We start from the raw sequence: 17,282 nt of genomic DNA, 5'->3' as shown, positions 1-17,282 counted from the left end.
ACACGGCTAGTAAACCCTAGCGCCACCACCAAGTGGTGATAAAGAAATTAACTGTCGACACTTCTGTGGTGCAGCTATCACCGGTCCAGAGTGTAAACAGGTGAGTAAAATTAACATTTTATTCTGTATTTTCATTTGTAGAACATATTTCAAAAATCGGAACATGAAGTGCCTTGTAAGAACACGTTTACGACATGTCGACCGTAAATTCGTTCAAATATTATGTAAATTGTGGTGTCAAGAGCTTTTCTCCTGATTCACGCGTTTACATGTTGATATCTGTATGTATTCCAACTAGATTTCGATGCATAGAGACACTATAAGAACATTATCGCGCGTACAAATAGTCTATATGCGAATAACACTTAAACTGACAAACATTAGAATTAATGAAATCTCCCTTTAAGTTAGAAGAAATATGCCAGTATTTTTTAAAAATGGCGGCGCAATTCAGTAGTGGTGGCGCTGAGCGTATGGTTTGCGTTATCTGTTTTATTCCTTACCACTACTTCTCGGTGGTGGCGCTAGGGTTTAGTAGCCGTGAAGTACTGCTAGTGTTATTAATTTGGTATTGCTATGAACGGGATAATTTTAAAGATAAGGTCCAATTCTACCAAATACATATACATTAATAAATTCAAATTGGTATCATTATTTAAGGGGCGCCTGAGGTAAGTTATTTAAGATTTTTGAAGATGTAGGTTTAACATAAATCTAACAATTTGCTGGAAACTGTGGCCAAGATTAACAGGGATCTATTTACATGCGTAATTACGATTTCAGTTCAATACTTTTAAAAGTAAGATAAGACCAGTATTGGCTCGTATTCACAAATGTTTAAAGTATAAAATTTTAGACCTATAGCCTATATGGATGGCAAAGTGCATCGTTTCACGGTGAAATGGTTTTCCCTAATAAACACTCTCCCACCAAATAACGCATCCCCTAAAATGAAAAAAAAGGTTATTTTAGGGTATCATTGATTACCAAAATTATGGTACTGCTATAATTATGTCTCCCACCGCACAGTGGCGTGGGACACATATTGATTTTCTAATGTCTATGTGTGTGTCTGTCTGTGTGTGTGTGTGTGTGTCTGTCACAAAGCTTGTCCGCGCTCTAAGTCGAACATTTCTCATCCGATCTTCACCAAACTTGTACAATTTGTCAATAAAATAAAATATAGACTGACTTACTATTTAGATTATTAGGCAGTTTTGGGAGACATGCGCTTTTCTCAAAAACATCTCTAGTTGTTAAACATTCATTCATTGGAGATTGGATTTATAGTTTTTTGTTAGTTCTTTGAGGGCCTTAATAAATGCCCGCCATTTGAAAAATGTAAAGCTCCCGTGGCGTTAAAGTGGCATTATGCGCATCTACTGCACATAGTGTGTTTTGGTGAATGTTTTATAAAAGCAATTTTCGGTTGCTGTGCATTTAAATGTGTTAAATTAACGATAATGCTGCATAAGTATCTGAAGATGGTGCTTTAGAAATAAAGGAATCGGATTAATAGAATAATAGTTATTTTCTTCAATCTTCTAGGCAGTGATTTCCCTTACCTACAGGTAGAGATTTCTGAAGTTGAAGGGAAGCAACTCCTGCATGCAATTTGACTTTTCTTACAAAGACTGCCCCTGTCAAAATAAGAAAAGTCATATTTGGAAAGTTACTATTTCGTACTGGTAACAGGAAAAGTTTGGTATATTTGGTTAAAAGCTATAACTTCCTCCAGCCTTTTTACACAGACATCTATTTCAGCTAGATGTTTACTTGAAATATGCGTATAATTCCACTTTAATGAGGGAATGTACGACATAATTAAACCAGTAATCTAATAGTAGGTGACTGATTCTGATTCTATATCAGGCATACATTTAATACAACATAAGCAAATGATATGCTATCTTTAAAATTTATTTTATTTTCTTTTATTTTCAGAAAATGATTTTTGGTTTTGCCATCATCTTTTTGCTGTTCCTCTCAGGCAAGTAACATTTCATAGCTATTGTATCAACTTATAAATTACGCATGTCTGCACATTTAACATTTATTTTGTTGAGGAGTACTTCCGTTTTTCTTCTCGTCATATATATGTATTTTTTGTTTGCAAACTGCTGACATGCATGAAGGTGTCTCTTAAGGTAATGAGCAAATGGACTCGGAATGACGCTCGGCTATTTCCGTGTCGTTACGTATCCTCATCACGCGATTTCGGCATCCTTCGGCCGTAGCAGAAATTACTTTTCAAAACAACCGGAGAATGCCGAAATCGCATACGGAGATTACGTAAACAAACGGAAATTGTCGATTGTCATTACGGGCCCACTACCTTAATTAAAAATAATATGACGAAGTTGTTGACACACGCTATATGCAATTTTTATACCATGATGTAAAATGTTTACAATATGTCATATTTATTTCCAGGTAATGCCCTTTCTTGTTTGCAATGTGACGGGGTTTCGCATCCAAGACATTGTAGATATGTTGCTGATTGTTTTGATAATGAGGTATTTAAGTTTGACTATATTAACAAACATGCAGTGAAATTGCATAAGCGATCAGTTAAAGTAATTCACCCGTAATGAAACTCGACAGTTTCCGTGCGATAACGTATTTCTTCGTATGCTTTTTCGAAATTATTCAGCTATAACAGGACATTGGCGTTTTTTCATAGCAAGCGGAACATGCCTCATTCGTATACGTAGAGTACGGAATCGAACGGAAAGTGCCGACTGTCATAACATGTCCACTACCTTAATGAAAGTTTTTTTTATTGAATACTTCTCTATAATTTAGATTCCCTGATACTGGTCTGTTCTTGTAAGACTAACAAAAGCGTTACCGTTCCAAACTGGGACTAGATTTGTATTCTTGTATAAAACTACTTTCTTCACCGGATCAGTCGTTTTTTAACAAGAGAAAAATACTATGAAGGGCAGTACCGAAAAGGACTTTCAAATTTTAGCGCGTCAATAAAGAGTAGGTAGAAAGATAAGACTACGACTAACCTCACACGGCTTTATATTTTAATCGTTACCAAATAAAAGCATTTATTACATAACGTACAAGTTTTTTGTTTTAGGTATGTGCAGTGGAAAGGGTGACCAATGTGTTTGGCCAGTCTGCGTACAATGTTGGCTGAGTGCACACGAGTGTAAGTTTCTCTCTACTAGAAAATTGTCTAAGTAAAATATAAATATAATATAATAAATTCTGCTGGGTCGTGTTCTATGCTTCATAAGATCTGAAAAACTTCCACAACAGCAGTCTTTAAGAATCAAGTGTCGACCGTGCATACAAAGTCACCGAGTAGCTGGATTTAGTGTTTTGTTATTTATGGTCCTCTTGGATCATAGGAACGGATCCACTAAATGTTACTGTTCAACTATTCCGCTCATGCTGATGCTAGAAGCTGCGTGCGTACGTGCATGTGTGCGTGCCATGCGTGTATGCATGCGTGAATTGAAGGGATGGAGGTAAAATGTACATTCTTACAGGATTAGATTTGTTTTATCAGTCAAACAAAGAAGGAAATCAAGCTCTGATATCCTGCTTCAAACAATGGTTGACGCGCGAGCCGTTGCGAGGACATTATGGCGTCAGTTATGACGTAAAATTGCCGTATGACGTCAAGTTTATTACTACTCGGATGAATATATTTCAGCATAATTATTTTATATCATTATATTTCAATGAGCTTGAAAGAATGAAAATAATTAAGTCCTTTTTGATTTACCACAGTTTTTCGTTCAGATGCTTGGATTTAAAACCAGTCGTGCTTACGCCCCCGTGCTTCAGTTCCCAGTGGCGTAGCTAGGGTAAAATAACGTGTACGCAAAGCGGTTTGAGCACCGAAGGTGTGAACGTTCTAGGGGGGTCCGGGGGCATGCCCCCCTGGAAAAATTTTAAAATGAGGAAGGCCAATGGCGCGTTTAAAATTGATTTTAAACCGTTTATCATGAGTCGGATTTATGTAATATTGAGTCATACATCTTAATTAATTTTCAAGTTTAACTAAAATCAATTTGCATTTTTATTTATATATAGTGTACAGTACTGACATTAAGGTTTAGTTTTGAAAAAGGCGTAAATGGTAAAACCATATTCAAAGTAAATACTCTACATATTTTCATTGATTATGAAATTCCGTTTCCTATCTTTTTTCTGGGAAAATATGTCAAGTACTGTCTTTGAACATAGTTATTTTTCTCTGTAAATGTTCAGGAGGAAGTCATCCAGCTAGCTTACGGAAGGTCGGCAGTTCTACCCAGGTGCCGCTTGAGATGAAATAATGCACAGAGGGGCACCTGGGGTCTTCCTCCGGCCACCATTAAAAAGCTGGAAAGCCGCCATATGACCTGCCATGTATCGGTGCAACGTTAAATCCAACAACAACGAAAACATGTTCAGGAGCCCTAAACCAGAAAGCCTCTTAGTTATCATAGCGCTCCTTAGGTAGGTCTCACCCGACACATGGTTCTAAATGATCGCTCAGCTGTAGCAGTTGACACTGGCATGGAAGCAAACACGTTCAGAATTGTATAAACGTTGAGTTTGGGTGATGTTGGACGAGGCCTTATTATTTCCAACCCAGCGTGTTTTTCATCGACTAGTCTCTGCCAGATACAAGATTACATAGACCGACAAGGCCTGATAGAACATGTTCAGTTGTAACTAATATCGCAATTAAGTCAAACTTCTCAATGGTGCATTGATACGTTCTAACCTTTGAATCCCCATGTTCTGCGACCAACTGTCCGGAAGTTGAGTAGGCTATAGAAAATGCCGATTTGAACGTGTATAATGCTTCAGAACGTGCAGCCCATCGCGTTTCACATAATGGTTTCAACTAATTACGTCTTTCCATTTGTTCCTTTGCCATTTCGAGACATTGACATTATGTTTGGATTAAAAAAGAGAAGTAATTTACATCTACTAGCTACCCCCCCCCCCCTCAATCATTTTTATTCCATTTTTGGACCTTCTATTTTTCATCATTTCAAACGATTAGTACGCAACTGCGTTTCTGCGTACAGGTAGCTACTTCCTACGAATCCAAACTCTGAACCGTGGTCAATCAGACGATAAACCACGCAAAGGCCATGGTTGCTTGATCAATACAAACTTTCAAATATTTCTTTGTTCTTGTAATAACTGGGTCAATTTCTAATTAATTTTGTTTGCTAGTACAAATGTATATGTTTTCGGATCTGTATTATCTATCTTGATTTTCGTTTCAGAAATGCCTGAATGCGACTAGCCGGGGTTCAAACACTGGAAGTTGTCACGAGTGTTGTGATTCAAATCTGTGTAACGCCGCTGGATGCGGAGAAATAGGTTAAATTATAATTAATGTTCAAAAGAAAAGCATTCTTTTACTTCAGTTCTATTAATTAAAGAATACGGCCTGCAAGAAAAAAGAATATATCACTAGTTGATGATGCGGATGGAAATAACTGGCTTAGCAGAGCCTTGTTAACGCCATAACAGCTACCTCGGGCCAGATATTTCTATTCTCACTTTCATCGTTCAAATGCTTGAATATTTAACCACTCGTAACCACGTCCTCGTGGTTCAATTACAGCGCTTCTGAACTCTAAACCGTGATAAATCAGGCGAAAAACAAAACACTCAGAAGCTTTGACTATTTGATAAATAAAACCAACATTTGGGTATGCATTCAGTGAGTAATTATATATTGTTATAGGTTATCCACCACTTCGGGGTCCAGTAGGCTACCACTGTCCAGTTCAAGTAGACGTTAACTCGTGCGGCACGGTAGAATTCTGCGAACAGGGAGAAGTAAGTGGAGTTATTAATCACATTTGCCCCAAATTATGAAATAAACTGAACAAAACAACCTACTAGTCATTTAATCTTTTGCCAATATTAAAACAAAATACTGATTGTACTTTTTTTCTAAATTATACATATATTTTGGTCAAGATCTTGTAAATAAAAGTTCAAATTTTCAAAAACATTCTATCACGCAAAGATATATTCTATTCATTTTACTACCAATCCCATTTTTAAAAGTCACAAAAATAACGGGAAAGTTGAATTTTAAGAAAGCGACAACTTGTTTTGTTTTTAATGATAACATTTATCGCTAGTTTTAAATTCCAGCCATGTTAGTGTACTTTTGACTGAATAAATTATATGCTTTGTTGAAACTTTGAGATGTTACACGCGACTAATTTTTCTAAGCGCACCCTAATTTTCAAAAAAGTACTTCCGGTCATGTTTTAAGATATTGGCAAAATAACAAGTGTCAGGTTAACTGTTTTGTTCAGTGCAGTAAAAACATTACAGGGCATGTGCTTTGCTTCATCTTGGTCTTCCTATTACTGATACCATTTATAAAGTATCAATCGGGCTAATCTGGTTAGTAAGGATGTAGTATACCACAAAATTTTAATGTGCGCATGTGCAACCGGAACACTTAAATATAAATACAGAAATTGTTGATACCGTTCGGAAGGAGTTCGGGGACTTTGTTTATTCAGGCAGATGCTCCAACAGACACGTAAGAATTTATTATATATACACGCGCAGGTAGATGTCTATGCTTTTTGTATTTACTTGAAATGGCCACGTCACAGTAAGTTATATATCATACGTATTAATATATGTAGTAACAACATTTTTTTTATATTGTTGGTAAAATTAGAGAATAGATAGATAGCAACATACATCGATCAGTCAGTTTCATGCTTAGCATAACAACCATCTTTTGAACAAACTAAACAAACATCTTTTGATATTAGTAGGTCTTTTTATTACAAACTGACAATATAATATCGAATGAAAAATAAGGATGAGGAATTGATGCTCAAACATGATGTCGACTGATACCAATTTTTAAGTAAGTACTGCATGTGTTTTCATTGCAGATACACTGCCCTGAAAGATCCAAAATACATTTTATCATTTTGGCGTTATTTATGTAAACTATGCAAATGTATTTAACCGGAAAATGAACCGGTGTGCTTATATTTCAGACTTGTACATCTACTGGTGTTAGCAGTGCGTCAATAGTGGGTCGCGATTTGAAAGATGCTCGTGATCAACCTAGTATTTATGTCCGTACAATTAAAGATGTCGTCTGCGGAGGATGTTGTGACGGGGATCTTTGTAACAAGGGCTGCAATGGGACACATACTATCGCACGTAAGATCACATGAACCTATAACACGATTATACTGACCGGAAAATATTGTATGCCAACTTCAAACTCACGAGTGTTGTTTTTGCCGCTGGCCGTTCTTAGGCGGTACCCAAATGTGTTCTGACATTTATTGTTGTTTTTCGTGTTGTCTACAAACGTATTGTTTACTTTGTCTATATATGTTGTGTATATTGTCACGATACTTTAAGATTTCATAGTAAGGGTCTGCATTCGTTTAACGTGGTTGTGTCTATTGGAACTTTGTTCATGTTTTGATTCATTAATTACCTTCAACGTTCAAATAAATATCAGCAATGTAATCTTTCAGCAGACCGTTTATCATGCTTATGGTCAACATAACTAAGATTGAAATATCTGCGAAGTCAAATCCTGGAATACCGTCAAGCAGTTACGCAAAAAGAAAACAACCTTGATTTAGAAGAGTATCTTTGGGTTAATATGTTGCAATACTAGTAGCTGGTTCTCAGCTTTCCAATGCATTTGCAATTGCCAGGTAGAAAATCTTCCTTGGGATTCGAAAGCTTAGGTATATTTCGTTGTTTTCTTTTAAACAAAACTCATATTGTAATACCTACCCGTCGAAAAGGGCTGGAATAACAAATCTACTTTACTTGTGAAGTAATTATTTCCCTCGAAATGTTGCTGCATTTAAAAAAATATGTGTGGTTTATCATTTCTGACAATTGGCATAATGCATAAATGCATCACCAGCTTAATGAACTTTGAATATCATACACATATACGTTCATCTTTTCTAGCAACAACACTTTTTAACGCACAACTTTGTGAACATGGAGTATGCTTTAACTAAAATAATGAATACGAATGTATATGCTCCGTCATCTTTTCTAGCAGCATCGCACTGCGACGCACAACGTTGTGAATACGGGACATGTTTTGACTAAAATAATGAATGCGAATGTATATAGACTGACATCTTTTCTTTAGCATCACCTTGTGACGCACAACCTTGTGAACATGGGACATGCTTTAACCAAAATAATGGTTATGTATGTGTATGTGATTCGGGATATGAAGGGAAAAATTGCAACATGTGTAAGTGCTATCAGCAGTCAAGTATCTAAGCAAAGAAAAAATGAGCCGTGCCATGAGAAAACCAACATAGTGGCTTTGCGACCAGCATGGATCCAGACAAGTCTGCGCATCCGCGCAGTCTGGTCAGGATCCATGCTGTTCTGTTTCAAAGCCTACAACAATTAGAGAAACCGTTAGCGAACACTCCGAACAGCATGGATTCTGATCAGACTGCGCGGATGCGCAGGCTGGTCTGGATCCATGTTGGTCGCAAAGCCACATGTTGGTTTTCCCATGGCGCGGCTCAAGTGATATTAATGGTGGAAACATATGTAATTAGAGCTGTATCAGGTTACGGAAGCAAATTTATAAGATGTATAACTATTTGTTATATCAAACAGTAATAACCTCTATATACTATATTGTAATTTATTCGAATTGTCAATAACAGCCGTTCGTTCAATCGAATTCGACGACTTCTTGTTAATTCAAAAACAAAATGTAAACAAGTCGAAAGATTTCCTGCGGCCAGAAGTTATACCAGGCTAAAAAGTAACTTATGAGTGAATATCGTACTTGTTTTTTTTATCATACCATTACGCTTTACATAGGAAAAATAACTCCATTCTACATGTTGTACAAGTAGACCTATGAAATATATATTTCTTAATTCCGAAAGTTATTGTTCTGAGCAAAAATAACAATATATTTCCCTTCCATGTATGGCATAACTTTTAGCTCAACAGGCCACATTTCTTGACTATTGAAATACTTTACTAGAACTATTACAAATGTGATTCATGCCTTCACTTGGACTTAATTGACATATAGAGCAAAAAAACAAACAAAAAAAAACAAAAACAAAAAACAAACTCAAGACCATAATCAATGAAATTAAACAAAGAGGAATCTTAAAAATCCCTTATGCACAACTAGGTATCAATATTGATCACCACTGAAAGTTTTAATAAGTTATATGAAATAATAAATAAGGAATTCAGGTCACAAGACATTCTCTATATATATCATACAGAGTGTCAGCTTTATTGCAATAAGGGCGTTCCATAAATGCGATAAGCCAATCGCAAATCGGTAAAATATCAAGTGAAATCGCCCAGTCTCCATGTGCTTTACTACTTGTTGCATTCCAATATACCTGCGGCCGGTAATAAAGCGTCACATCAACTTTTTTGTGATTAAAATGATTTGCGGTCTTTTATACTTTTCTATCGTCGTCTTCAGTGTCAGATACAATAAGTTTATTGACGTTTCCTTGATGATAACATATATTTATGATTACTCGAACGTAGAAAATGTAACAGCTATGCGTATGTAACAGAGATTTTTACTTGTTTTATAAATTTGAAAACGCAAGAATGCACGTGTTATTATAATGTTGAGAAACTAATGCATTTTAAAGCATTTCCGACAAAAATGTCTTTATTTTTTTTTATACGAATCTGTAGTTTTTCCCACTGACTGTTACGATATCCTGAACATGAACCTTGGAAACACATCCGGTGTGTATGGAATACATCTATGGAGAACACATCAGTATTTGGAAGTGTTTTGTGAGATGGATATTGACGGCGGTGGTTGGACAGTAAGTATGATACAGTCAAACCTGTATAAATCAAGCAACTAATCAGGGAGATTGAGACATGTGGTTGCTTAAGATAAATTACAATTAGAATAAAATGAGCCCCGTCACGAGAAAACCAACATAGTGACTTTGCGACCAGCATGGATCCAGACCAGCCTGCGCATCCGCGATGTCTGGTCAGGATCCATGTTGTTCGCTAACGGTTTCTCTAACTGCAATAGGCTTTGAAAGCGAACAGCATGGATCCTGACATGACTGCGCGGATGCGCAGGCTGGTCTGGATCCATGCTGGCCGCAAAGCCACTATGTTAGTTTTCTCATGGCGCGGCTCAAATGTCCATTTTTCTAAGGTAAATTGTTGCTAAATGCAGGTGTCTGCTTAGCCATGGATAAAGTAACATATAATATTAGGTTTAGCAAAGTATCTTATACTGGCAATATCGCCACATATGAAACTGATTTGATTATCATATGATTGCTTGATATGTATCCTTACTTCGAAACCTAGCGTATTAACACTAAAGAAACAATAGTTTTTTTTTCAAAACATCTATAGTTCTGTATCAGATGATTATAGTTTTTTTTTTAAAGATGATAGAACTAAGTTGGAAGACCAGTGTCTGAAAGCAGTGGCAAGTTTCTACGTTTTGCTCCCCTCTCCCTCCACCCTCATCCCCCTTTGTAACTAAATGCTGAAGTTAAGACTGTTTACAGGTCTTTCAACATAGATTCGACGGATCAGAAAATTTTAACCAGAGCTTTGACAGTTACACGAAAGGGTTTGGGAATGCCTCGGGAGAATACTGGTTAGGTAAGTACTGAAACATGACTACAACGTTTTACTTGCTGCTTCCTGTCCAACATTGTATGTATTTGTGTGCTGGTAATGATCACTTATCTGTATTCGTGAAAAGTGACTCCTGTTTCCTGTATCGCACTAGCGTATAGCGTGCCTGATTTAAGAATGTATACATGCCTGTATCATACTGTAAATAGTGGCGTAGGGGCGAACTCAAAGTTAGGAGGAGGTTGGAAAAAGGGGCGGACGTGGCGGGGGTGGGGGTGGGAGTGGGGTGGGAGTGGGGGCGGCCTGCTAAACCTACCCAGATTTTCAGACAAAACAAAATGAAAAAAAAACAAACAAAAAAAAAGAAAAACAGACGTCACATCAGATCCATATCAGTGCATCTATACGTTCTCCCAAATTGACTTCTTTCCTTATCTATATCTTTTCTGAGAAATAACAATTTTTCTGCCATTTTTTCGAGGGGGTGGGGGGGTGGGGGGGGGGGGTACAAACCATATGCTGCCACCATACACTCTCAAAAATGCCCCCACCCTACCGGCCCCATTTTCTGTAGTATAAAGCAAGCCTGTCTTAGACAGTCATCTAACATACAAATCCCTTTAAGGGTCCGAATGTTTATACATGTATATAATTAGAACATTACAGAGAATATGATTTAAATGCGCAAAACAAAACAAATCGTATCTAATGCCCATTTGTCGATAGAATATTTTTATCTTAAGATTTCTACTTTAGAAGGAGAAATTTCTCATGAAATGTTTTTAAATCGACTAAGTAACAAAAATTATGTAGAGCTACAAATAATTATTTAAACGGCTCGTTGTAAAAGTCACCTGTAAAAATTCATATTTAAATGGAAATACATATCTATACTATGTTTCAATACACATGTACTATTTTGAATAAATGCATATAGTACAGTTTATACACATAACTTTGTTGATGAACTATTACTATGTGCTGTAATTTTTCATCATTTCAAATATGATACCCGGTAAATGAATGGGAGACAACTATGTTTATAATTTACAAATTACCAGTTCGTAATTATCCTTCTTGATCTGTTACCATTTCTCTCATTGTCATCCATTCGTAGTACATTGCATACGCCTTTTATGTCTTGATTAAACTTGCTAAATGGATTTAGCAATTTATGAATCATATACAAGACCAGTTGTATTCTTCATTTAGGTTTAGAAAACATCTATGAACTGGCAAACCGAACATCTGACATGCAGATTATGGCTACGTATTTTCAGATACAAGCGAACAGCTGGTCAGTATTGTTTAACATAAGATAACCATAAAAAGCACATTTTACATAGTTTTTTTTCATCCAGAGTTACAATAAACTCGTCATATCTCTGTGAAAAAAAAAACAAAAAAAACTACAAAGCTTGTACATGTACATCATCTTGTCAGTGAATACTACGTTCCAGAATAATGGAATTAAATTAACCTGTTTTGAATATGTTACGTAATATCTATATTTATCAGTAAGTTTTTGTTTTGTGCACACTCGGACGCACGAACAAACGACGTTGAGGTACCCAAATTTACTTTATTTTGATCAACTGTCTGCAATTTGAGAGGTCACAGCGATAGCGTTGTATGAGCATATTATATAAAGGAACACTTGTTACAGTCTCGCTCACACCCCTCGATTTGTATTCACCGTATACGACTAATGACTAAAAGTTGTAAATACAGTTGAAACTCGATATTTCGAGCTCTCTTATCTCAAAATTCCGGCTATCTCGACGATACTAGTATTTTCAAATCCCGTCCCGAAAACAGGTGCACAAAAAAAAAAAAAAAAAAAAAAACAATTTAAAGACACTGGCCTCCAGATTTGGCTAAAATAATCTTTCTTTCAAATTGAAGTTTGGTCATGTTATGAACATCAGAAGATGAATTTTTGTTTCTAAAATATTTAAAAAAAAATTCATATCAAAAAAAAAAAAAAAAAAAAAAAAAAAAAAAGGATGATCGCGTCGGGAATCTAACCTCGGACCGCCGCGACAATAAAGACGTTTTCTTGTCGTCGTACTATAGCTCGTCGTCGTACTATAGCTGAAGTAGTGAATAATGACTTCGAAATATAGATATCTATAATCGAGACAGTCAGTTACCTAGAGAAGAAACCTGACAAACGCTTTTCGATTTTCATCGTAAAAAAGTAGAAAAAGCAGCAAATGTTCATGTGTTTCCGTAACATAAAGTTTATTAGTAATTAAGTTTTAAAGCCTTCTTAAGAAATATAGTTTTTATTTCAAGATATCTAAAAACAAAATATATACTTCTGGGGGCATGCTGCTTTAAGGTAGTTCTGCACGTTTGATAAACCGGAAGTGATAGCGTAACGTCATTTATCCGGAAAACGTAGAATAAAGCCTGGATTCGGCGTACGGAAATGAAAATCAGTTTATGAATTAATGGCAACCTTTGAATAAATTTATTAAATTGTAACAGTTACTATCTTTCTAAAGTAAAAATATGATATTAAAACATCTGACACGTAAAATAATTCAAAATAATGTCTTAAAATTAGCTTCAAATAGGCGGTTCACTTTAATCATGGCCAAATATCTCAGAAATAAGCACGCGGACCTATACATTTTATTTCACTATATTATAGGCCATATGTTTATTTACGATTGTGAGAAGTATCATTAAAATCTACATTGTGGAAAATTTTATTTTCGCGAAAATGTTATGAATGTTGCTATTTTCCCATAGACTTCCAGTATAAAAAAATGCGTGAGGTCCAAATTGTTCAAATCACTCTAGCAAAAAATCAAGCACACGACCCTATCCTTTTTATTTGCTGAATTTTCTAGGTATATTCTGAAGTTTTGAAAAATCAGAGTTTAATCAAATTCTACATTGTAGAAAAAAATTCGATCCAAACGTGCAGAACTACCTTAAAGCGAACTTCGATTATCTCAAACTAAACCGCTCGATCTTTTGGAATTCGAGATACCGATTTTCAGTTGTGTATTGTTGATTCTCTAAAGCCGATTATTATTTCAGGGAACGGTTTAGGCTACTATTTTTCCCCATTCAGTACCTATGACCATGAACAAGACATACATTCAACATTAAATTGTGCTGAACACTATGGCAGCGGTTGGTGATACCAAGACTGCAGAGGCGTTGACCTAAATGCACCTATATGTGACTCGGATACAGAATGTTGGCGATATCACGGATATTTTGGGGTAAAATCATCGACTCTTAAAACTTCTATGATGATGCTCAGGAGAGTCTAGTATGTTGCACGTGTAAAAACCTCCTATGTCGTATTGTCTCTCGTAGGAAATAAACATAAATTTTATGTTAATTCTTTTTGATATCCCCGACCCATCCTCAGTTTAAAAGTTTGCATATTTTGTCCACTTCACCTTACTTATAGCAGCAGAGGTTCTCCTGGTTCGTACTTTTCGAATTAAGGAGGTAGGTTACCTTGTTACAAGGCTAAATTCAAATTAGTTGAACCGCAGCATCTTTTTGTATTTCGTGTAATATGAAGTTTTAACTGCTTAAATCTCAGTTTCGTTTGTCTCTGTCCCTTCAATTTCAATTTTTATCCAGGTTTGAAGAACATGGCCCTCCAAAGGTATTTCATATTGAAAGAAGAAGGAAAATACGGATATTTAACACTTTTCAGTGTATTTTAGTTTCATTGATATCCGTAGAAGTCAGCATAATCTATAATTTTACTAGTATGCACGTTAGCTTTCTAATATAAGCTTAAAATGTATATGTCGCGGGGCTCGTGTTTCCATGGTAACGCATTTTCTCTCATTTTTAAACAACTATGTATGAAAGTAGGGGTTTTCGACGGCTTCAGTGCCATTCTGTTAATGACCAATATGGAATATTTGGAAAATATTATTAGCAAAATACCAAGCACTATACATGGTACCCTATTTTTCTTAAAGTTTAAAGTAACTATGGCAACAGAGATGTTTAAAATGGCTTATATCTTGCTTTTTGTCGTAATTTCTTATAAAATAATATTGAATAAGATTATCTTTCTAGTTGATGTACCTTTAAAACATATTATTTCTAACATAAGTTATATTTTCGTGTTATCTGCATTTATTCAAACAAATTTCTAAGCTTAGAATATTTACAGCAGTATCCCCCGTCTGGCATTTTTCATGGAAAAATCGTTCAGCATGCTACTATTATTCTCATGGATACTGTTGAAAAGAAAATAAAAAGCCGAAGCTGTGTTTCTTAAATAGACTAGTGTCAACGCTTTTGAATTTTACATTTAGATACATAGGTCACGGGCTTCGTTTCCATGGTAACATCAATTTAATTAAAGAAACAACAATTTTCTAGTGAAATTTGAACAATTTTAGATCTTAGTTTTAGTATATAAGTAACAAATTATCAACGGAACCTGAAAAATAGGTATTACAAATCAAACTGCTAGATTTTTTATTTGAAAATGGCCGTAACAAGTAACCTCTCACCCAACTATATTCCAAATAACATTGGTTACCATCATCCATTTTCTTACATTCCGCATAACATTTCAATATAACTACATAAAAGAAGCAAAATATTGATTATTATTCAGAGCAAAAGACTCATAAAAAACATTTCAGCAAATAATGGTTATTTGAAAATAGTTTGAAAGAAGAAAATGCACAGAATTACGTACTTTCAAGATAAAAGCTATTAATTTTGCGCGGTAACTGACACGTAACGTCATGACGTCAATGACGTCATTTTAAGGCAACATTGTTTTGAAGCGTTTCTGCGGCAATTTATTCATTATTTCTGCATTATTAAACCACAAAGCGTCAGATCGAAGACAGGTCTATGATTTGTTTTCAGAAGAATGAATATTCAAACACATTTAGTTTGTCGTAAACGTCGTCGTAAATCGTCACGTTAGCTTCCGGTTGGACATGCGCACATACAAATATAAAGGTAACCTACCTCCTTAACACTGTTAATGCATTGTAAGTAAATAAATAAGTAAAGTATTATGCAATGAGGCTGCACATTTGGTTTTCCGATCCTCCATGTGGGCCTCAGAATACATACATAATATACAGGCGATAAAACATTAAACGAAACAATGATAAACAAGGTTTACATTTAATGAATACTTAATTATTCCGAACACATGCAATTTAATGTTTAAACAATAAACACTATGAACTCGTATAGTAACAAAAACCAACATAATGCATTTGCAATCCATGCTGTTCGCTAACGGTTTCTCTAATTGCAATAGGCTTTGAAAGCGAACAGTATGTATCCATGCTGGTCGCAAATGCACGATGTTAGTTTTCTCATGGTGCGGCTCAAATCACTTATTTGTACATGTTCTAACTGAATATATGCACCAACATACCTGGTTACACAGAGTTAGGATATTGAGGAGAATTGTTGCTTGACAAATGAAGCTTGAAATTCCATAAGTATCTCACTGGTTTTTGGAAAAAAACTAGGTCAGAATAACTAACAGATGTCTTTGATTTGTACTTTGGTTTTTTTCCTTTATGTAAGCTGGAAAAGACTGTTCAGTTATATACTTAAACACGAGTATTGCTTTTTGGTATTTCATTCGTTCACCATTTCATCCAAAGCAACAGATGGACTATCATAGCTTTTATCTAAAATGGTTCTGGTAGCTTTTTTTTCAATTCTGTGATCAAGTCATTGCTGTTGTTGCCCAAATTGTGCAGCAATAGTCTAAATATGGCAAAATGCAGGCAAAAAAAATAATAATAAAAATAGCAATGCTTCATTTTCAGAATATCCCATTTCCTGCTTTTTAGCACTAGGTTACGTTATTTCGTTTTTTAATGAAACAAACATTGCTGTAGTTCTTGCAACATTTAATACCATTGCCTTCTGTGTGCATCATGTGTTAACATTGTCAAGGTCAGTTTGGAGATTTGCATGAACTTCCTTCACAGAACATCTCGAACTTGTTAAAGTTGTATCATCTGCAAATAATTTCAGTCGCAGAAAATACATTGGACGGGACAACTCTTCTCCAGATTTCAGATTTTTATTCAAGAACTAGGCCCATATGGGCATCAGCCTTGTAAAGGCAACATTTACTTGCAAATACATGTACATAAAACAAAACGTATACATGTAAAAAATACTGTATCTTACTGTAGGTATTTAACGGAAGATATATGCATATCTGACGTAAATCAATAATTTCTGACTAGCACCAGATTAACAGATTCACTGAGTAACATACATAACTTTTTCTGTAAATAATGCCAACTTCAGGAGAAGGGTTTCATCACAACTTTGAAACAACATTGAAAATTATTATCATTTGAAATCTGGTGATGAATTGGAATGTATTTCTTTCTATCCAGATTAAAAAAAGGACAATCAAAAATATAATGACACTCATCACCCAATGCTGTATTATTACACAAGTTATTTCAGTCGTTCGTTATTACTTCCCTTGAATAGCGTTAATTAAATAAATGAGGGAACGAAACGATATACAATGATTAGGGTTTGATGATCGTTCTGGGACTATTTTTTTTTATCCTGGTACAATAATATACAAGGATATGAACTTCTAATGTTTAGAAATGTTTCCAGTCATCATTTTAATATATTTAAATATTTGTCTTTCT

At 35.3% G+C, this 17,282-nt stretch overlaps 1 protein-coding gene across 1 annotated transcript; it reads left to right on the top strand.

Annotated features, from left to right (window-relative positions):
• Positions 1 to 437: 437 nt before the first annotated feature.
• Positions 438 to 10,711, top strand: LOC123531099 (neurogenic locus notch homolog protein 3-like). Its single transcript, XM_053518190.1, has 9 exons — positions 438 to 545; positions 1,945 to 1,990; positions 2,434 to 2,516; positions 5,250 to 5,346; positions 5,717 to 5,811; positions 7,011 to 7,179; positions 8,147 to 8,254; positions 9,700 to 9,836; positions 10,551 to 10,711. The coding sequence occupies exons 1-9, from the start codon at positions 438 to 440 to the stop codon at positions 10,656 to 10,658; spliced, it is 951 nt and encodes a 316-aa protein (XP_053374165.1). The 3' UTR covers positions 10,659 to 10,711.
• Positions 10,712 to 17,282: the final 6,571 nt, after the last annotated feature.

This window comes from Mercenaria mercenaria, chromosome 11 (assembly GCF_021730395.1).
Source record: "Mercenaria mercenaria strain notata chromosome 11, MADL_Memer_1, whole genome shotgun sequence".
Taxonomy (NCBI): domain Eukaryota; kingdom Metazoa; phylum Mollusca; class Bivalvia; order Venerida; family Veneridae; genus Mercenaria; species Mercenaria mercenaria.
The sequence above is the reverse complement of the archived record's forward strand: the minus strand, read 5'-3'. Positions and strand labels throughout refer to the sequence as shown.

Coding starts and splice junctions, on each gene's coding strand:
- LOC123531099 (XM_053518190.1), top strand. CDS start 438: ATGGCGGCGCAATTCAGTAGTGGTGGCGCTGAGCGTATGGTTTGCGTT. Junction 546..1,944: donor TAGGGTTTAGTAGCCGTGAA/GTACTGCTAGTG, acceptor TTTTATTTTCAG/AAAATGATTTTTGGTTTTGC. Junction 2,517..5,249: donor CTGATTGTTTTGATAATGAG/GTATTTAAGTTT, acceptor TTTTCGTTTCAG/AAATGCCTGAATGCGACTAG.